Source organism: Tachysurus vachellii, chromosome 21 (genome assembly GCF_030014155.1).
Source record: "Tachysurus vachellii isolate PV-2020 chromosome 21, HZAU_Pvac_v1, whole genome shotgun sequence".
Classification (NCBI taxonomy): Eukaryota; Metazoa; Chordata; class Actinopteri; order Siluriformes; family Bagridae; genus Tachysurus; species Tachysurus vachellii.
Window position 1 is genome coordinate 17,576,310 of NC_083480.1, and position 22,698 is coordinate 17,599,007.

At 35.3% G+C, this 22,698-nt stretch overlaps 5 protein-coding genes across 7 annotated transcripts; 4 read left to right on the top strand and 1 right to left on the bottom strand.

Moving 5' to 3' along the window:
* The first annotated feature begins 1,561 nt into the window (after positions 1–1,561).
* Positions 1,562–3,288, top strand: LOC132863950 (interferon a3-like). The gene is made up of 5 exons (XM_060897062.1): positions 1,562–1,751; positions 1,925–2,005; positions 2,360–2,509; positions 2,722–2,814; positions 3,169–3,288. The coding sequence occupies exons 1-5, from the start codon at positions 1,596–1,598 to the stop codon at positions 3,286–3,288; spliced, it is 600 nt and encodes a 199-aa protein (XP_060753045.1). The 5' UTR covers positions 1,562–1,595.
* A 1,782-nt stretch (positions 3,289–5,070) lies between these two features.
* On the top strand, positions 5,071–6,385 carry LOC132837515 (interferon tau-like). The gene is made up of 5 exons (XM_060857222.1): positions 5,071–5,199; positions 5,519–5,593; positions 5,741–5,887; positions 6,086–6,169; positions 6,265–6,385. Exons 1-5 carry the CDS (start codon positions 5,077–5,079, stop codon positions 6,370–6,372), a joined length of 537 nt encoding a protein of 178 aa, XP_060713205.1. The 5' UTR covers positions 5,071–5,076; the 3' UTR covers positions 6,373–6,385.
* A 1,892-nt stretch (positions 6,386–8,277) lies between these two features.
* LOC132837626 (interferon tau-10-like) lies at positions 8,278–9,213 on the top strand. Its single transcript, XM_060857393.1, has 4 exons — positions 8,278–8,347; positions 8,600–8,746; positions 8,898–8,981; positions 9,078–9,213. The coding sequence occupies exons 1-4, from the start codon at positions 8,279–8,281 to the stop codon at positions 9,183–9,185; spliced, it is 408 nt and encodes a 135-aa protein (XP_060713376.1). The 5' UTR covers position 8,278; the 3' UTR covers positions 9,186–9,213.
* A 3,604-nt stretch (positions 9,214–12,817) lies between these two features.
* On the top strand, positions 12,818–16,345 carry LOC132864201 (interferon a3-like). 3 transcript variants are annotated; one of them, XM_060897511.1, is made up of 6 exons: positions 12,818–12,951; positions 13,448–13,528; positions 14,397–14,468; positions 14,565–14,732; positions 14,911–15,003; positions 15,847–16,345. In XM_060897511.1, the coding sequence occupies exons 2-6, from the start codon at positions 13,472–13,474 to the stop codon at positions 15,958–15,960; spliced, it is 504 nt and encodes a 167-aa protein (XP_060753494.1). In that variant the 5' UTR covers positions 12,818–12,951; positions 13,448–13,471; the 3' UTR covers positions 15,961–16,345. The 3 variants fall into 3 exon arrangements, with proteins under 3 accessions (XP_060753494.1, XP_060753493.1, XP_060753492.1); XM_060897510.1 differs by having other exon boundaries at positions 12,822–12,951; positions 13,441–13,528; XM_060897509.1 differs by lacking the exon at positions 12,818–12,951 and having other exon boundaries at positions 13,056–13,528.
* Positions 16,346–18,653: 2,308 nt separating this feature from the next.
* Positions 18,654–20,006, bottom strand: LOC132863951 (interferon a3-like). The gene is made up of 4 exons (XM_060897063.1): positions 19,875–20,006; positions 19,126–19,275; positions 18,910–19,011; positions 18,654–18,770 (listed from the first exon to the last, which is right to left on the bottom strand). The coding sequence occupies exons 1-4, from the start codon at positions 20,004–20,006 to the stop codon at positions 18,681–18,683; spliced, it is 474 nt and encodes a 157-aa protein (XP_060753046.1). The 3' UTR covers positions 18,654–18,680.
* Between the last annotated feature and the right edge of the window lie 2,692 nt (positions 20,007–22,698).

Genomic DNA, 22,698 nt, shown 5'->3' on the forward strand with positions numbered 1-22,698 from the left:
TGTGAGGTTGAGAGAAATGAGAACCACAAACCACCTTCACTTGAATTCCACAAAAATCTTTCACAGATAACGGGAACAAGTTTCATTTTAACTTACATCTAAACACAACCTCAGATATTTTCCAATCATCTAAACCTATGCATTTTTTGTAAACCAGTGTCTTCACCTACTCACATACTCACATGAATGAGTAGACATGATCAAAGTTAAATTTAATTCTGAAGGAAATATTTTAGCACAAATCACGTTGTACAAACTGGTTGCCAGAACATTGCCACTTTGCCAACTAAGTTCTGCTAGAAAGAAAAAAATGGTTTGGTATTCCACCATTATTAAAAAAGACAGTTTCCAACATTTCTTAAGAAATATTGTCAACTAATTATAAGGAAACTAGAAAATAAAAATATAATCCAATATAATTTTGACAGTGAACGCTGTACTGTAGATAATTTTGTTCTTTGCTTGTCATGCATGGTTAAATGTACTGCAAAAGAACACAGTCGAATTAAGTTTCACATAAATAGCACACAGATCATTGTTAAATGGTAGAGCAAGCATCACATTGCTCTCTCTCTCTCTCTCTCTCTCTCTCTCTCTCTCTCTCTCTTTCCAGATGAGATGATTAATAAATGTCTGAGCTTCTCAGAAATTCAGCCCCTGGTACTTTCTATAGTGCTTTGGAACCTTAGTCTTAGCCATGGTCCAGCTCTAATTCCCCAATAAATCCAAATGAGGTAAAACAACTTCCCCTGTGAGAGAAAGGTACATTAACACTCTCAGAAAAAAAAAGGTACCTTACTATGTCTGATCTTTTCTCTGTCATCTTTTACATGGTAACATAAATACAGACTGTTAAATAACAATGTTAATGTTAATAACAAACAAATGTAATTTTGAGACTTTTGGACTACTCTTGTTCCTTTACTTAAATTAATCTGAAAGCCTGAATGTATCGCAGTATATTACAACATGGTATTGTTTGGATTCTGTATCTATGAATGTTTAGAACTTCACAACTTTAAGAGGAAAAACGTTTGAGATTTGTATATGTAAAAATAAAGGTAATAAAGGTAATATTCAGACAAACTACACTACAATTGCAGATGAAGGACATACACTAAAGTACAAATGTTCCTGAGGGCATCACAACAGCAGCAAGCAAATGTACAGATTGGTACTTTTTTCTGAGAGTGATAATGATGATGAAAATTTTAGGGTTTGTGATCTGTTAAATTTATTAGTGCAATTGGCCCAAATTTGATCTCACGCGGTATTAGGTTACATCCCATCAACAGCATGGGATTTCCTGTCGTTTTTTACTTTTCATGAACAGTTTTAGTTCCACGGTATCACCTTGGAATCACCCCTCATGCCTCAGCTGAAAAACATGATTGACATGGGAACGTGCTAAAAAAGAAAGTAAATACGGTTCCTCAGAATGCAAATGTGATTAACCTTTCGATGCTGGCTTTAATCTGAAAGCGCTTCGTCTTTTCACTTTTCAGTAGGTCTCCTATAAAAGAAAATTAAACCAGTCCTGATTACATCGCACACTGTGCACTGCACGTCCTATAGACAGTCCGTTGATCATTGCTATGATGGCAGGTTTAAATGCGTGGAGTTTTATTTTGATAACTCTCAGCTACTGGAACTGCGCAAAAGGATGCACATGGATGAAGACGCAGAACAAAGCATCTCTTAGCAGCTTCCAGGTTTTAAGCAACAGCTCGATTTCTCATCTTGGACAGGCGGTAAGTAAAGAGACAAAAGACTCACTGCAATTAAAAGAAGCAGGAAGTTTTGAAGTGATTCACCTGCTACAGCGAGTTAACTCACACAGGGTTTATTAGTTATGTGTCATCACTGCAAGCTCATCTGTATCCTTTAATTTATTCATTTAATTATTTTTTTTTTTTTACTCTAGTGCAAAGATCCAGTGAATGCTTATGGCAAACTCAGCATGGAGTTTCCACACAAACAGTACAACCGCGTACTCCAACTCGAGGTAAAGTACTGTTTTAATGCAAAAAAGCCAATCAGTTAGGAAATATATTCTTTCCTAATGTTATTTGTTTATTTATATGTTTATGGTGAACGATAAACATTTTATTACAACAACTACACATAGTTCATACATAGTTAATAAATATATATTCTAAATAAACACAATTAATAGGGATCAAGAAGCTTCTAATTATAGCCTAAGAACAACAAACTAATCAATACTAACCGAAACAAATAAATAAAATAAAATAAATACATAAATAAATTTAAAAAATGGGAGTGTCTCAAAATAAAGTGATGATCAATGTAATTTACAACTTAACACTGTGCTCGACTTGTTACTTATGCTCAACAGGCAAAGGATCACATAATGTTCACATTGCGGACTCTAAAGGGCATCATGAGGATCTATATTGGGAAATATGAGAAGGTGGACTGCGACCAACTCCAACTGCAGATCTTTCTGCTTGATGTGGATCGGCAGATTATGGAGCTGGAGCGATGTGTGAGTTAAAGGCATTAATACTACTACTACTACTACTGCTACTACTACTACTAATACTACTACTACTACTACTACTACTACTAATACTACTACTACTACTACTACTACTAATACTACTACTACTACTACTACTACTACTAATACTACTACTACTACTACTAATAATAATAATAATAATAATAATAATAATAAAATATACATTTCCATTAAAGGCAAAAAACATCGTGGTCACTGAAGTACAGAAGAAAATATCTAAAAAGATGGGAATCCACTTCAAAAGTCTGAATTCTCACCTTAAAAACACGGTAAGTATCCCGCAGGCACTGGTGGTGGCAGGGGCGTCATGCACCTACTGCATATTATCTCTGCGTTTGCAAGTTTTCTGATCGTCTCGGGTTTGGGGCTTTTCGCTGACCACAATGTAATTCTTCAGAATTAATAAGCAGCCACAAGCCCGCGACAGCATGCAGATGCAGACTAATGAAAATTACTGCCACATAAACAGAGTATCAGCGGCTGCACACTACTGAAGTGTTTCAGGCTTATGCGTGATCAAAACAGCAAACAGAAAAGTTCCTAAGTCTGCAGTTTGAAATGATTTTAGTGGTTAAAACAAAACGAAATGTCGGTGATTTGTGATGTGAAATCTGTCGTTGCAGGATTACAGTCCTGAGGGCTGGAAGGAGATTGCTGCAGTGGTGCTGAAACACCTGAGAAGACTCGATCTTCTGGCCACTAAAACTAAAACAGATCTTCATGATCAAACACGCTTATTTTAAATGCTCAATGAACACCATATCCCTGTTATTTTTTATTTTTATTTTTTTTATTTCAAGTAAATTCTTTTATCTTGAATTATTTATATGTATTTCTTTTTTTTTTATAGCTTAGTGTATTTTATTTTTGTTTACTTGTACTTTGGCGACATTAGTTATTTATATTTATTTGATTGTTAGTATGCCTGAAGTTTGGTTTTTTAAGAATTTGTATAACATTCAATTGCCACATTTTAAATAAAACATGCACTTTTTTATTAATATTTGTTTATGATATTAGTCATTTTACAATCTGCCTCATTTAGATAAGGCCTTCCTAACACCCCAGTAAGACTATTATTATTATTATTATTATTATTATTATTAGTAGTAGTAGTAGTAGTAGTAGTAGTAGTGGTGGTGGTGGTGGTACTGTAGTTAAGACGTTGGACAACTGATCGGAAAGTCTTGAGTTCAAATCCCAGGAGCAAGGCCTTTAACCCTCAACAGCTCCGATGTGTAAATGTTATAAACGTCTGCCACGTGTCCTACACGTTAAATTTATTGAGCAATATTTAATGACCCAGATGTGCGTCAGTGATTATTAGGCAGTTTACAGATCCATCGCCTGATGCAATGCTAATGTGTAATAGTGTGTCAGTGAAGAAGGACGACATGATGAGAAGCAGCAGGATTTTCCAAGTGCTGCATTTCTTTCTGCACAACGTGACCCCATTTTAATTGTGGCGAAACAAGTGGGAACAAGGCTTTAATTTAAAGGTGTAACGAGTGGAGTGGTGCTACCCCTTTAAGAGCAATGTGCCATTACTTTATTACTGTGTATATTAATTAAATGTGCGCATGCGCCAGGAAGGGCGCGCTTCAGATATAACACCACATGTGTGTGAGAAAGTCTGATGCTGCAACCAATAATGCCTTTATTTTCATTTTCTCATATTAATGAGTATTTTTGTTTAGTAACATGTTATTATGGAGGTTTTCCTTGTGTACGGAGGAATAAACCGTTGTGAGTGAACGTTTGTGAGTTCTCCGTCCTTATTTTTGCGGGCCTAACATTGAAGAGCTATCCCGAATCTCCATTAACCTGTTACAAAGGCCTTAATTTAAGTTCTCTGTATGTGCACACTAAGTGGAACGTCCAATGGGAGTTTTAATTCTGCCAGAAATAAAGGTCCTGGATCGCAGACACAGGTCATTACACGGGAATCACCCGGCTAAGATGCACTACGTCATCAAGGTTCTCTAAAATGAAAGTTCCCTTTCGCCTAACCTTTTCTTTACTTCACTGCTGGATGGCGGAACTTCTATCTTAGTTCCAGTGGGATGGTTACTTTCACATGCCTATCATTACTTTCACTTACCTATAAAGCAGTTTGTTTGTTTTTTATAGTGAAGCGAAATGTTGTTAGCTTTTCAGTGGCTGGATTATCTCACACACACACACACACACACACACACACACACACACACACAAACACACACACACACACAAACACACACACACACACACACACACACACACACACACACACACACACAAACACACACACACACACACACACACACACACACACACACAAACACGCACACGCACACACACACAAAACCCACTTACACTAAATCAAACTTTTTTATAAGTACTTACTTTATCGGGACTTTCCCGCTTATTTCCTGCGTGCCCTGCAAATAATGCCTACTGTTTTGAGACTATAAAGCCTGCAGGTAGCGCCTCGGTTCATTCTTCATCTGATTCGTTAATGAGAATAAACGACTAAGACCAAAGCAGACAAGATGATTTTTACTCTGCGATGTGTGTTTCTGTGGCTTCTTATTTGCCCTGCTGTGTTTGCACAATGCTCCAAAGATCTGGAGTCTAATAGGATACGTCAAATCATCCAGAAACTCTGCAGCCTGGTAAAGGTTTATACAATCTCTCTCTCTCTCTCTCTCTCTCTCTCTCTCTCTCTCTCTCTCTCTCTCTCTCTCTCGCTCTCTCTTCTCATATTCTCTCTCTCTCTCTCTCTCTCTCTCTCTCTCTCTCTCTCTCTCTCTCTCTCTCTCTCTCTCTCTCTCTCTCTCTCTCTCTCTCTCTCTCTCTCTCTCTCTCTCTCTTCTCTCTCTCTCTCTCTCTAAGCTAATTGTGAAATACTAATACTGAAATAAGCCATTATCTACTCCTTAATTTTCAGTAGATCACTTGCATTTTAATATATATTTGTGTATTTTTTCAAAGGGCGAAATGCGACCGGTAAGATGTATGGATGAGGCAGAAAATATGAAGATCGAAAGTCCAAATTTCTCGATACAGGTGAGAATTGTAAACCGCTCGGCACTGTTACACACATTTTACCTGACTGTAACATTTTATATCCACATTTCAGATGTTCACATAAACATTTCAACTAACACAATTACATAATCAAATACATTAATTGCCGTTTCTTTGTGTGGACAGGAGGAGAGCAGGCTGCTGGTGTTGGAAATGTCGTTTCAGAAAGTTTCTGATCTTCTGATGAAGAACACGTCCACAGAGTGGAATTCCAGTGAGCTGCAGCAATTGAAGAATTATCTCGGACTCCAGAGACAATTCTACACAACATGTGTAAGCTCTTATAAATCTGTCTCCTTTTAATTTATTTGTAGTTAATGTTAAAGAGAAATAACAAAAGAAAATACACTTGATTATTTTTCTTTCTAGGGAACCTCTTTTTTAGTCATATATTTACTTTTTAATCTGTTCTGTAGAGGTGAATGTGTTTGTTATTTTTCATGGTGAATGTTTGATTTCATTCTGATCCAGAATCCGGTTGCCAGCTCTGTTCATGTCGAAGTGGAAAACTGGAGCGCTTTTTGGAGAAGTCTGGATGATTTTCTGTCAGAAAAGGTGAGAGTGTCTCTATGGCCGCAGTTCACCAGCGAGATTCCACTTGTTTTCACCCTGCTGGTTTTTGACGTTTTTTCGTTTTCTTCTTCCCGCAGAGTTTCAGCTCGTGCGCATGGGAAAGCGCGCGCACTGTCATTCTTCAGGTGACCCGCAGTTTCTACAGAACTACTACAAAATCACCAAGACCTATCAGAAGCTGCTAATATCTACTGTAAACATGTTAATGTTCAATATAAAATTATATATATCATTTGTGCTGAAAAAAAAAACACAAAATGAATATTTATTTATGTATTTATTTATTGTCCAGAAATATTTTTATACACAGCATGATAATGATCATCATATGTCCATAATTAAATACTTTTAACATAGAGGCTGTGTGTGTGTGTGTGTGTTATTGCAAAAATATGGTTATACGTAAAAAATTATTATGCAGAAATGTTATGATAATTTTAAATCGAGCATGGTAGTCTAAACTCCATCCATTTTACTTCCGTGGAAGATACATTTACGATCATCTTAGTGAATAGACCTTTCCTTTAGCACTATATTAACTTGTAATATCATTTTCAGTTTTGTATTCAATGGGTTTCCAGCATAGTGTGTAACCATAAACACAACAGACAAATACATGTACATATAAAATACATGCCATGACAAAATCCCAACAGTCTGAAGAATTTATATCTTAAACATGTGGTGCTCCGACTTTGGCTCACACTTCTGCATCACTGCACATATTACCTGCTCATGCGCTTTTTATGTTTTAATTATAGGAACTTTGAAACATTGTAATTATAATAATGTGACCTATAGACAGTTCCAGTACGATATACAGGAAATCACGAAAGTGTTATACTTTATTATGAACTGTCTTTTGTTTCACCTTTTTGCTTAAACATTTAAAGCATGAAGTTCATCCAAAACGGTGAGACGCGCTGGTGAATAAACTAATGCTTCACTACGGCATTCACTAAATTAAAGGGGTTTCATTAATACGACGTTAAGTGGGCGTGTTTCCGGAGGTCTTGGAAAAACGCCTTCTTTCAAAAAAAAAAAAAAAAAAACAGCATACTATGAAGGACAAAACAGTCATACCGGTATATTTATTTTAGAAAACCAAAAACTACGGTTATGGTTAGGGTTAGGGTTAGATTATCAAATAGGCCACGCCTACTCAATGACGCAATATCTGTTACGCTGTTCTGAAATCCCTGGAAATAAGTGCCTGCCCTTCACTACACGTCATTTGTTTTTTGGAAAATGAAAGTTATCACGTGATCACTTTTTCGTTGCGTCATCTTTGGACGGCACAAAGCCAATTGTTTTTAGAGCTATGAGAAACATGCAACCGCATAATCATCACTGCGAGCAAAAAAACCCTTGCACAAGGAAAATGCCAATTAAAGATTACGTCATTATGAATTTAAAAGTGAAGTATATGCTTTGTATGGGCGGAGGGATGAAATCACGACACTGACAGCAGAGTCCCTGGGAGAATTCCCTCCTACAGGGTGAACTTTCCCGTTGCTTGTGCCATGCAAATAGTGCGCATGGCTTCGAGAATATAAAGCTGCCTGCAGGTAGCGCCTCAGTTCATACTTCTCCTGATCTCTTGGTGAAAATATAAGACTAGACCAAAGCAGACAGGATGATTTTTACTCTGCGATGTGTGATTCTATGGCTTCTTATTTGCCCTGCTGCGTTTTCACGATGCTCCGACGATCTGGAGTCTAATAGGATACGTCAAATCATCCAGAAACTCTGCAGCCTGGTAAAAGTTTATACTCTCTCTCTCTCTCTCTCTCTCTCTCTCTCTCTCTCTCTCTCTCTCTCTCTCTCTCGAGCGTCTGTTCTCTGTCTTGAAATGTAAATGCAATCAGGGTATTGCTTTATTTCTTGGGTATTTTCTATATTTTACCATAATACAGGGATTACTGAATTAATTTAATTGAGTTTAATATTTATTCCTTGATGACTAATTCGTTAGTAAACAACTAAGTATATAATAGTCCATAGTTTTTTTTAACATTGTTCAGGAGTTATTATTAAATTGTGATACAAAATAAATATGTGTTAATTTTTTGTTATGTCCTACAGGGTGAAATGCGGCCGGTGAGATGTATGGACGAGGCAGAAAATATGAAGATCCAAAGTCAGAAATTCCCGAAACAGGTGGGCAATGTGAAAAGTTTTATCGTTCTATAAACCGAGCAGGACTTTACAGGCATTTTTAGTTACCCGATGAACGGTAGTGAAATTTACAAAGAAGGACAGAGTACAGAGTTTACAGAGTAATCTAAAGCTTTTCAGTATTTAGACTCACCTTTAAGGAGCAGAGGAAACGATTAGAATTATAGAAAGTATCATACCATAATATCATATTATATAGCAATTCATTCATCCATCGTTTCTTGTTGTGGACAGGAGGAGAGCAGGCTGCTGGTGTTGGAAATGTCGTTTAGGAAAGTTTATGATCTTCTGATGAAGAACACGTCCACAGAGTGGAATTCCAGTGAGCTGCAGCAATTGAAGAATTATCTCGGACTTCAGAGACAATTCTACACAACATGTGTAAGCTCTTATAAATCTGTATCCTCTTAGACCTGTTAATTTACTTGTAGTTAAAGTTAAAGAGCAATAACAATTTCTAGTCATATTTATTTTATTTTAAATAAAAATATTATAAAAGTCATGGTGAATGTTTGATTTCATTCTGATCCAGAATCCGGTTGCCAGCTCTGTTCATGTCAAAGTGGAAAACTGGAGCGCTTTTTGGAGAAGTCTGGATGATTTTCTGTCAGAAAAGGTGAGAGTATCTCTATGGCCGCAGTTCACCAGCGAGATTTCACTTGTTTTCACCCTGCTGGTTTTTAACTTTTTGCGGTTTCTTTCCTTCCCGCAGAGTTTCAGCTCGTGCGCATGGGAAAGCGCGCGCACTGTCATTCTTCAGGTCATGCGCAGTTTCTACAAATCCACTACAAAATCACCAAGACATATCAGAAGCTGCTAATATCCACTTTAACACTGTTTATATGTTAACATGACATGTGACATGTTTATTTATTTATTTATTTATTTATCTATTTATTTATTTTTAAATAAATATTTTTATTTATTTAAGGATGATAATTATATAATAATAATTAGTATTAATGTTGTTGTTTGATGGTGATGATGCTCATGATGCTGATGATGATGATTATGATGATGATGATGATATTTGTGTTTTTGCTGCATTTTTTTTCTTATTCTTCTGTCATCATTTTGCATATTTCGCTTTTTATTGATTTTTCAACATCATTAAAAATCTGTAAAACCGCAAGCAGCATGAATTCCATTAGAAAATCTGTCCATAATAAAATCGTTCTGCAATTCTTGTGGAAAACGGACGAATACTTCAAAGTTATGTACTACGTGGGGTAATTAAAAATTCAACAACAAGAATAAATTCGATTTAATCAAATTAGTTTAATTCTGTTTAAATTGGACGTCCATCAATAAACAAGGTCTATTTATTGACACGTGCTGGGGGGCACGGTGGCTTAGTGGTTAGCAGGTTCGCCTCACACCTCCAGGGTTGGGGGTTCGATTCCCGCCTCCGCCTTGTGTGTGTGGAGTTTGCATGTTCCCCCCGTGCCTCGGGGGTTTCCTCCGGGTACTCCGGTTTCCTCCCCGTCCAAAGACATGCATGGTAGGTTGATTGGCATCTCTGGAAAATTGTCCGTAGTGTGTGAATGAGAGTGTGTGTCTGCCCTGTGATGGGTTGGCACTCCATCCAGGGTGTATCCTGCCTTGATGCCCGATGACGCCTGAGACAGGCACAGGCTCCCCGTGACCCGAAGTAGTTCGGATAAGCGGTAGACGATGAGAGATGAGTGATTGACACGTGCTTGTACATCTTACAATATTTTAAATGAAAAAATGAATGAAAATACAAATAAACCCTCTAATGCAAATAGACCCTGCAATGAAACAGGTAAGTGCTACACCACTGATACTGTTGCTCTTAGTTTGCAGGTCACACTTCTAGTTTCACTCTACGGTCTGATTTAGTCTATAATCGAAAGTGCTCATTATGTCCTACTTTCACAGAAAGAGGAAATATGACGGTCAAAGAACTACCCATTGACCTTTTCCTAAAAAGAAAACGATTCAGTGATTTAGTAAATATCTTCTTACCTGGCAGCAACATCCTTCTACCAATATAACCATCTCCCTCCTCTGTACATGTCCAAACTACCTCAATCTAGCCTCTCTGACCTTGTTCCCAAAACAGACAACCTGAGCTGTCCCTCTGATTTGCTCGTTCCTAATCCTGTCCATCCTCGTCACTCCTAAAGAGAACCTCAACATCCTCATCTCTGATACCTGTTTACTTCAACATCCTCTTCACCTCTTTTCTACACTCCCCACCACACTGGATGGCTGACCCCAAATACTTAAACTCCTGCACCTTCTTGGCCTCAGCCCCCTGTAACCTCACTGTTCTACTTCCCTCCCTCTCGTTCATACACATGTAATCTGTCTTACTACCACTGACCTTCATTCCTCTTCTTTCCAGAGCAGACCTCCACCTTTCCAGGTGTTCCTCCACGTGCTCCTTACTCTCCCTACAGATCACAATGTTATCCACAAACATAATTGAACACTGAGATTCCTGTCTGATTTTATCTGTTAGTCTGTCCATCACCATAGCAAATAAGAAGGGACTTAAATCCGATCCTTGATTTAGCCCCACCACCACCTTGAACTCCTCTGTCTGACCTACAGACCTGATCTCACAGCTGTTATACTCCTCTAATACATATCCTGAACTACTCTGACATACTTCTCTGCCTCTCCTGACATCCTCCTACAGTACCATAGCTCCTTTCTAGTCACCCTGTCATACACTTTCTCTAAATCCACAAAGACGCAGTGAGGCTCCTTCTGACCTTCTGTACATCTCTATTAACATTCTCAGAGCAAAAACTGTATCTTTCTGGGCATGAAGCCATACTGCTGCTCACAAATATACACTTCCTTTCTTAGCCTAGCTTCCACTACTCTTTCCCATAGCTTCATTGTGTGGCTCATCAACTTTATACCTCTGTAGTTGCTACAATTCTGCACATCACCTTTGTTCTTAAAGATTGGCTGCCTGACTCTACAGCGCTGGAGTCATTACAGCCAACAGTGTGGCTTTGTGACATTCTGTGTTTGTGTGGGTGTTTCTTATGATCAGTGATTATCCTCAACACATCAAGTGTTAATTCAGCACTGTAAATGTAAATGTAAATTTAAATGTAAATATGGAAGTGCAAGACATTTAAACAGTATATGTGCGTGCATGTGTGTGTGCGCATGTGCGTGTGTGTGAGCTTGTGTGTGTGTGTGTGTGTGCGTGTGTTTACAAATGCAAGCTACAAATGCAAATGACACACCACTAGATGGTACCACATGTAGATTGTATTTAAACTTTTGCAGGCTCCACCTTATCACTTCTTCTGCAGGTTACCTATAAAGACACATTCAAAAACAAAAGGTGCATATATTAAGAAAGCCCATTTGCAGACATAACAGAGGACATGAGCAAAATCTATTCACGATAATTTATCTTATATAACTTCAGTGCAGAGATTTAAAGCATGATCATGGACACCTTAGCATGAATTTTCCAAACAAACCATACAACCTCATAACTTAACAACAGGTAATGGCACCAGTTTTACAAACTATACCTTAAAAAGTTTGGGCAATTATTTTATGGACAATAAAACAAATGTTAAAATGAAAATATAGTAAATTCAAGCATTGTTTCTGTGCATGGTCCCACATCCTGTAATCTTAACACTAAAGACCTTTTCAGCTACAGTATATACTCACAATCTCAAAGTTCCTTGACTAAGTGTTCGGACAAGATGCTCTCTATCATCCCTCTGTTTGTGTAATCATCTTCATCTTCATCTTAAATATGAATTCAATTCAACTCAATTCAAATTTATTTGTATAGCACGTTTAACAATCGACATTGTCTCAAAGCAGCTTTACAGAGGATAAGCATAAAACAAAAGGTTAATATAAAGAATAATATAAAGATTAATAAAATATTAAAATTCTAATTAATATTAGATATATTTAAATGGCGTGTTCACATGGAGTTCACATCTCCTCTTTAGTATAGCAGAGTCTAACTGGAGCTGGTAGATCTCTAGATGTCTCAGGATCCTCACAGAGTCGGCCTCGTCTCAGTGGAGGTCCAAAATCTTCATGGCACAGATTACAATCAGAGCTGGTACAATGTCTGGATGCCTCGAGATGGGTAGAAAGAGAGAAGCAGCGAAGAGGGATTACTTATTTGAGTATTAAATAATGGGCAATACAATTGACTTTTAGTGTAATGTGTAAAAGACCGTTTCTGTTGAAAACAGATTTGAATTGAATTGAATTCATATTTAAAATGAAGATGATTGCACATCATCAAATCATCACAAAGTGTTGGGAGCATCCTGTCCCATAACTTAGTCAAGGAACAATAAAAGGAAAAGTAATATTACGTCACCAACGTAAGTGGTTGGTGATGTAATCTTACTTTGCTTTTTATTGTACTTTTGCAACGTGGCTGGGAGGAATTCCGGATTGCATCATCACGTCATCACGTTACATCAGCAGTCGCTCCACTAGGGTGATGTTCACGAAAGACCCCGGAAGGATTTCTGTTTCTGTTTGTGTGTTCGCTTTTCTGATTGTCATCAGCGGGGAAACATCTCAAGATCTCGGTATCGTTTGTCCCTCAGGTAAGATCTAAACATCGGTACTTTAATTCTGAGCAACTTTTTGTTCTGTTGATTTTCTAGGCTTCGGTGCGTCGTTACTGCTGTTCAGTTTGACAGAGACAAAGTCTTATAGTGCAGGACTACAATGTGCCATGTTGAGTAAATTGTTGGCGATTAAACCGTCACAAACATATAACACAAACAGTTAGATGTTAACGATAACGTGCTGTTTAATATGTTTGTAGTTTTAGACTGTTTATGCTTTGTCTTCTGAGTGGAAAGTGAAAGCGAAAGGGGCGGAGTTTGGGGAGTGAAGGCGCTCGCAGGGGTTTTCTCACTGTGTCTTGGTGCATACAGCTTTGAGTTACATTCTCTCTTCATTTTCCCTTTCCAAACCTACAAATAAAGCTAGCGATGTGCACCATGTCGCCGACAATCACAGCGAGCAGAGAGCGAGAACATGAACACCAAACAGTCTTGGACGTGTCTTTATTTACTGCTGTTTTTCAGCGTGCAGGAGCGGAGCAGTGCCTGCAAATGGATGACCGGTCAGTACAGAGTGAAGAACGACTGGTGTCTGTCACTCCTGAAGGAAATGGTGAGTCAGTGGAGGAAGCTTTACTTCTCTAAAACAGCTCTGAATATGATACTAATACTACTACTACTGCTACTACTACTACTACTGTAAACAAATCATCATCATCTTCTTCTTCTTCTTTCTCTTACGGATGTTATTATTATATTATTGTTGTGACAGTATTATAATAGTTATTATTTTGCAACACTATAACTCATAACCTGGGAAGAGTTTCAAAAATGCATCACCAAGTTAAGATTGTATGATCTCTTAGAGAGTGGGTTCAGTGTGATGCTCACTGTACCATGTAACAATGATATCAATGATATTTATCAATGCTTTTGATAAGCTCGGCTCTGTACTTTTAGTGTGTGTATATGTGTGTATATATATATATATATATATATATATATATATATATATATATATATATATATATATATATATATATATAAAGCAATTTAAATAGTTATTTGGGCCTTAAACACCACCGATGTGCCTTATTGAAAAAGTTAATGAAATGGATACCACTTGCTCCTTCTCATATACACACTAGATAGTAAAAGCACCATTGATGGTACCATCTCAGCAAAAAGAGAAAGTAGAGTCTGGTATCTTTACTGTACTTAAGTACGTGATGGCAGTCTTATCACATCATTGTACCTTAAGGCTCATTCAGGAATTGTTTCAGGACTGCGTTTGCTAAATTGAGTAAATTTAGAAGTTATATTTATTCTGTTTCTCTTAAAATTCACTTATTTGTATTTAGATTATTAGTTGAATTGGTAGTTAATTTATATATTTTTTGACTGCAATGTTGATCCCTTTAGATTCTGCATGTATTGTATTTCTATGTTCTAAGTTTTTTCTAATATCTGTTTTTTTTTAGGGTGGAGAGATTATTACAAATAATCACCAACCATTTCCAGACCAGGCATACATTGAGATCAGAAAGGCCAAGGTAAGGTTTTTTTCATATGAAAAATTAAAATAAAGATCTACTTAATTAATTCTTTTGAATGCATCTCACTTTCTTCTCACATCTTTTTTTATACAGACAGAAGACCAGATTAGGTTTCTGGCTGAGGCCACAGAGCAGATCGTCAGTCTCTTCAACATTCTGTCTGATTTAGATGAAGTTAAACAGCAAAAATGGGACAGCAAGAAACTGTATACTTTCCTAAACATCCTCAATTACCGGCAATTAAAAGAGCTTGAAGAATGTGTAAGTCTTTAATAAACACCTTGTATTAATACATCAGGACTTATATTCTGTATTAATAATGAAAATGTTTATTATGGACACTAAAACTCTATTAGAAATATTCAAAAGCTACAATCAGACTGAAATAATATTGTAATGATGTTCATTAAGGTAACTTTAGTGCTTTCTTCTCAAACAGACAGCAGAATATGGTGCAAGAGTTGGACGTTCCTCCAGTGAGCGAAAAGTGAGGAGACATTTCAAGAAGTTGAAGAAAATTCTGAAAAAAGCTGTAAGTTTGTTACTTTAATATTTTATGAACCTTTATTTAGAGGTTAAGTGTTAGAAAAAGTTTAACCCTCAAGAATGACAGGCAGCCATCATTGAGCACTTGACAGAAAGCTGATCGTTATACAGTCTGTGATGTCATGGTATTACCTATACGGTGTACTATACTAGACTATATACATTATAGTCTAATACATGTTATTAGAGCCTGGTCCATGAGCAATGATGGTGAATCCAGAGAAAGGGAAAGTCCAGGAGTGAACATTGAGGTGTCATGTCATCTTTGTAGTCCAGTTTTAACGATTAAATATATATGCAAAGTTTATGACCTGGAGACTTAAAAAAAAAAAAGATTATTTGAAGCATTGGGAGCTTCTGACAGCACCTGAAATGTCACTTTATCCTGAAATAGAGCTTCAGCATCACTAAAATTTCCAATTCCACTTTCTCATTCATGTTTTTAATGATTAAATCTTAAGTGACACTCATTGTGGTCTGTTGTGTTCTGGACCAAAGATCCCCACAACCCCTGTGAGGACCCCATATTATTTAAATCAGTGGGAAACTCAGGCTTGTGGGTAAAAGTTTCTAGTTTCATTCAGTCCATGTGATAGAATTTACATTTCACTCACTAGATTTTCCACTGTAGTGTAGTGAGTCCACTATACAGTGTCTGAGAGCTCATATCTCTGTAGTGCTAAAATGTGTGCAGTGTGTAATATAAGTCACACATGTGAATAAAAATTTACATAAGTGTAAATGTCCTGAAACAGAGAAGTAATATATGCAAATGTATATTAATCGATATATTGGACGGTCATTTGATGTGTTTTAATTTTTGTTGCAGAACTACAGCGCACACTCTTTGGAGCTAATCAGGAATGTGGTGATGCATCACCTTATGAGGATGGACATCGTTGCTGCCAGTGTCAACGGGAAACTAATAAAAAAGACCAATTAAAAAAATGGATTGTAATAAGATTGTAAGAAGATTGATTAAAGAAGAGCATGTATTACTGTTCTTTAATAATTGGACCAAATATGAGACAGCCAGGCTTGCTGAGTCTCAGGCTTCGCAGTTTCAAAATCTCAGCCATCAGTTAAAATGATGTATCTTTTTTATTTAAATTTTATTTAACTATTTATGAAATTATTTATTTATTTATTTATTATATAAAAATCTATTTATTGGTTTATTTATGAGCAGAGTTTGATGATGAAACATTGATTCATTGTGCAGTGTTAATTGTCTAGGGTTTGTTTTGATTGTCAATGTCTGTGATACCAAAAACAAACAAACAAAAATGTATCATATTGATAAATGAATAAAAAAATGAACTACAAAACCAGCCATCTTCTGATGATTCATTTTTTCTGTTTCTAACCAATTAGGCAGTGATGATGCTACATATTATACATTATGAAAACAATTCAGGACAGTTTTTGAATTCTTATCAGTAAAATGAAATCCCCCCAAAACATGATAGAAAATTATAGTTCATTCCAAAGAAACACAGATTAGCCTTTTACCATTTTAATAACATGTTTTTCATTTGTGCCAGCATGTGTTTATAGCTTTAGCTCTTTATTTGCATCTTTAAAAGAATATTAATTTTTGCATAGTTATTCATTTAAGCTGACTAGATATTGTGTCAGTCAGCTGTATGTTCTGGTCTTCATCAGCAATCAGGTCTGTGCTGAACTCAGACTTAATGATGACCCATTAGTTCCACAGGAGCTCTTGGTTGCACTATAAACTGTTGTAGAAAGGACATAATTTACATTTACACTATTTACTGTAGAGTGTCACCCAAATGAGAATGAGGTTGATTTTCCTTGCCACCGTCACCTCCAGACGGATAAAGATAGATATATAGTGTTTTAAATTTATTTTAAATTCAAATTTTAAATTAATCTTTTTTAAATTTTAAACTTTAATTGTATATATTCACTTATTTATTTTTATTCTTATTTCTTCTTCTTCTTCTTCTTCTTCTTCTTCTTCTTCTTCTTATTATTATTATTATTATTATTATTATTATTATTATTATTATTATTATTATATTTCTTTTTCTCTCTCTTCTGTTTCCATACTTCTGTAAAGCTGCTTTGAGACAATGGGAAATTGTTAAAAGCGCTATACAAATAAATTAAATTGAATTGAATATTAAGAGTAACATTTTTCGTTTACTTTAAAATTAATTTAGTAAATATTGCTTTAGTATGTGATCAAATAAAAATCACAAAACATAAGAACTAAAACCATGTGCTGCAGAGGGTATTTAAGACTACCATTTCACTGCTAATGAATCCAGAAAAGGAGTAGTGGAAAATGATTGTTATATTGTTTCTTTTTTCTTTGATAGTTTAGCTAGAAGTCTTGCTCCCTCAATTATTGTCATCCTGTTAATTATAATAATAATAATAATAATAATAATAATAATAATAATAATAATAATAATAATAATAATAATAATAATCATACAAAAATAATAATAATTATTATTATTATTACTATTGTTATTATTATTATTATCAGTAGTATTTATGCGTATATTGTCTTTGTTCCTGGTGCTGTGGTAGTGTTCAGACCAGCGCTCGTTAAAAGCTTGCATATTTATTTTAATTTTTTTTGTTTCTACAATTATACCACTAGACTAATGCGAAACGTAACACTCACTTATGTTTATTTATATATGGTAATTACCTAATTAATGCATACATATCGTAATCTCCAAGCTCACACACAGCAATAATAATATTAATAATAATAATAATAATAATAATAATAATAATTATTATTATTATTATTATTAGTAGTAGTAGTAGTAGTAGTAGTAGTAGTAGTAGTAGTATAGAAAGACAAGATAAAGTTGTCGGTTTGTGTGTGTGTGTGTGTGTGTGTGTGTGTGTGTGTGTGTGTGTGTTTCATGGACCAATTACAAATTTCCTTATTTGCATAACTAAGCCCTAATTAGTCGACATGATTTGAAAGATGCGCAATGGTATTTCTTGTTAGCGATGTGTTTGTTCAGGCTTTAACGCTCTCTAGCATTCATTTAATTGATCAGTTAATCCACCTTTGTTTTTAGGTAACAAAAAAAGCTGTGGGTGGAAAAAATGTGTGCAATTTTTAATTTTAAAAAAAAAGTTATTTATTGATTTTTTTTTCAATGTGCAAACATTCAAATGCATACAACAATCTCCAGGACTCAAGTAATAAAAGTGAAATGCGTTATATTCTAATAAAACACAATATAAAAACATACGTACTGCACATGTATTTTCTTCTTATACATGAATAAATAAATAAATAAATAAATAAATAAATAATAGAAAAATGCTATATTATTCAGTCCAGCAAACTGATCGTTCCAAAAACGAACGAAAATAGACATTCACATTTGATTTTATTTACATGATTTTTGTTTGTGTTGAATCAATCAACCAACCATTAAATAGATAAACAAACAAACAAACAAACAAACAAACAAACAAATAAATAAATAAATAAATAAATAAATAGGAAAATGCTATATTATAATAAAAGCAAGATGCATTTGCTCTGCATTTTTTTTGTTCTCATAAACAAACCAGTAAAAATGACGATTAATCAATCATTACAATAACTGAAAATATGTTCCAGATGTTCTAAGAAGTTTTGTTGGTCTCTGGTCCACTTCAGTTCTTGCTCTCTATGAAAGTCTGCAACGTCTCGAGACTATCCAGCACCTCTTTTCTCACTATCTCCCAGGCGCATGAGCTGAACTCCTGTACAGCAGAAACACAATGCACATTCACATCATGTTAAACAGCAGAATTACATCACATCACCTCCACAAACGCTTCATGCAGAGGTTTAGAGCGTGTGATTTTGATTGTGTTTGTAGTTTCTTCTCTGTGTACTGACCTGCTCTTTCAGTCGCTCTTCCAGTTTTACAAAATAGGACCTGAGTGTATCAGTGCTGTTGCTCGCAGATTTATCCATCACTGTCTGGACCTGTTTCCCTACCTACAGATGATTAAATAAGACATGATGATGTAAACATTTCTTTACTTCCTCATACACTGGCATATATTCTATCAGTTTCAGAACCAAACTCAGAGCAGGACATTTCTAACTTACGCATTTCTGCAGATTGTCCACTTGTCTATCGATGATGGTCTTGAAGAGACTCAGGTTGTTTGTGTCCCATGTGACTGATGTGTGGTTGTTATTGAAGATTTTGGCGACTCCATTAAACGCTTCAAGAGAAATCGGGAGCAAGTTTTCATTCTGTAAAGACAAATCGATACATACATTATTTTAACATCTGTTCTGTTGTCGGATAGAAAACAATGACCGTTGTTGATGTTCTCCATTTTAGCCCTAAAACTACTTCAAAGCAGTGGTTCAGGAATGACAATGTCACTGGAGCTACAAGACTAATGAGTGATGGAAGATTTTGCCAAGAAGTGATTGTGATGCTGAAAATGCCACAATGTCATTTAGTTAAGTAATCTTAAACACAGACATGGGATATGGCGTTAAAGATTATGAAAAATTATCAACATAAAAAGCTACATGACAGATTTGTCACTGAATAAAAATGTCATTAGACATGAAAAAAAAACGTCAGCGAATTGTTTGAAGACATCTAAGGATCATTTTTCATTTTGTAAAAGCTGCAAATTAAAACTACACCTGGATGATTTACAGTTAACATTTCAGCACCTACCTTTGGAAAGGACACCTGTGGAAAGGAGTTGTTTTTTTCCTCTAAACACTCCAGTGGCATCCGACCACCCTGTAGACACACATTATTATTATTATTATTATTATTATTATTATTATTATTATTATTATTATTATTATTATTATTAGCTGTTTCTCACCATGCTCTCCAGCAGTCCAATGCTCTTTTTGTTCAGCGTTGGGAGTCTGAAGTGTGTCCAAATGCAGGATGGCGCAGCTGCGGCTACACACAGACTCAACACCAACACGAACACAAATCTCAACAGCTCCATGTTAAACACTCAGAAAAACTGCTAAACACTTAAGTCCTAGTTAGAATCAGTGTTGCTCTGAATTTCTGAAGCAGTGCTAATGAACACTAACAGCAGTCCTTCGTCTATTTAAATCGTTTTATATAGGCAGGGATTTTGTGATTACGCAATTTCTTTTTTGATTTCGAAAACTTTCAGATTAAAAAATACATATTTTGTTTCCCAATTAAATTGAAGATGCGTCTGACATCAGCAGAGGGGGAAACACAAACGCGTTATCACAGATGGACATTGCAAGATGACATAACGTCACATTCTGTTTCAGTTTCAAATTGTAGGCGGCATTTCCCTAACAATGGCGGCTTGCCTTACAATGTCTGCTCGTTTAACAAAGATCATTTGAAACTGAAATTAGTGGATCATCAATTCACTGGAACCATTTCCGGGGTGTGATTGACAGCAGCAAGAGCTCGTTTTATATCAGAGGTCCAGTGCAACGTAATCGTCTAAATAATAAGTTTTCTGTTATACAGCTCATATTCTAGAGATGTAGCTAATATCGAAACACTACAAACGTCATATTTAAATGTGATCAAGTTAACAGTTTAAAAGCGATCAAGTGTAAAATTATAGCTTTATCAGTAACAGAGTTAACAGTATTTTTGCACATTATTTTATTTTCAGTGCCGTTTATCATCATCGATTTCATTTAGTAAAATAAACCTTTAGGTTGTCAACATGAATAAATTGTGTAATGCGCTATAGAAAAAAAAACATCATGTGAATTATTTGTGAATTTAAATAATCACATCCTAATTAACATTTTTATTTTAATCCAGATTCTTACCCTAAGTGGCTCCAGAATAATCATGAGACAGACTGAATTAAACTCCTAGTGCTTCTCTTTTCAAAATACTCAATCTGACCCAAACTCTGTATCCTTGCTCTTAATAATTTTGCTCTCATCCAGGTCACAGTTTAGTTTAGTTTATCCTATTTGTACTTTGAGCTTTGTGTGCTGATATATTCGAGCACTGTGTAAATACGCACAACATTGTGTTTGATAAGTGCACAAATTTAGAACACTGAGAATTAATATATATATATATATATGTAAATTGGCTTGAAGGACAAAGAGCTGATTCTTAAACCCCACAGTAAATCCTGCCAGGTGTTACATTCAAAAATAAACCATTGAACTTAACGAGATTCCAGATGTGCAAGTAGACTAGAGGATTTTCTTAAATAAGGTGATGTATTGAGGTGAAATTGAAAATGTCTTCCCTAACTGATAGAATATATGCCAGTGTATGAGGAAGTGAAGAAATGTTAACATCATCATCTCTTATTTAATCATCTATTTATTAATTAATTTGTATGTATTTATTTATTTATTTATTTATGAGCAGAGTTTGATGATGAAACATTGATTCGTTGTGCAGTGTTATTTGTTTATGGTTTGTTTTGATTGCCAGTTTCTGTGTTACCAAAAACAAACAAACAAAAATGGATCATATTGATAAATTAATAAAAAAATGAACTACGAAACCCGCCATCTTCTGATGATTCATTTTTTTCTGTTTCTAACCAATTAGGCAGTGATGATGCTACATATTATACATTATGAAAACAATTCAGGACAGTTTTTGAATTCCCATCAGTAAAATGAAATCCCCCCAAAACATGATAGAAAATTATAGTTCATTCCAAAGAAACACAGATTAGCCTTTTACCATTTTAATAACATGTTTTTCATTTGTGCCAGCATGTGTTTATAGCTTTAGCTCTTTATTTGAATCTTTAAAAGAATATTCATTTGTTGCATAGTTATTCATTTAAGCTGACTAGATATTGTGTCAGTCAGCTGTATGGTCTGGTCTTCATCAGCAATCAGGTCTGTGCTGAACTCAGACTTAATGATGACCCATTACAGGAGCTCTCGGCTGCACTATAAACTGTTGTAGAAAGCACATTATTTACATTTACACTATTTACTGTAGAGTGTCACCCAAATGAGGATGAAGTTCCCTTCTGAATCTGGTTCCTCTCAAGGTTTCTTCCTCAGATCATCTCAGGGAGATTTTCCTTGCCACCGTCACCTCCGGACGGAGAAGGATAGATATATAGGGTTTTAATTTTTTTTTTAAATTCAAATTTTAAATTAATCTTTTTTAAATTTTAAACTTTAATTGTATATATTCACTTATTTATTTTTATTCTTATTTCTTCTTCTTATTTCTTCTTCTTCTTCTTCTTCTTCTTCTTATTATTATTATTATTATTATTATTATTATTATATTTCTTTTTCTCTCTCTTCTGTTTCCATACTTCTGTAAAGCTGCTTTGAGACAATTGGAAATTGTTAAAAGCGCTATACAAATAAATTAAATTGAATTGAATATTAAGATTTTGGTCTGAGTAACATTTTTCGTTTATTTTTAAATGAATTTAGTAAATATTGCTTTAGTATGTGATCAAATAAAAATCATAGTATGTGAACAACTAAAACCATGTGCTGCAGAGGGTCTTTAAGACTACCATGTCTACCATGGCAGTGTTCAGACCAGCGCTCGTTAAAAGCTTGCATATTTATTTTTATTTTTGTTTCTACAATTATACCACTAGACTAATGCGAAACGTAACACTCACTTATGGTTATTTATATATGGTAATTACCTCATTAATGCATACAAATCGTAATCTCCAAGCTCAC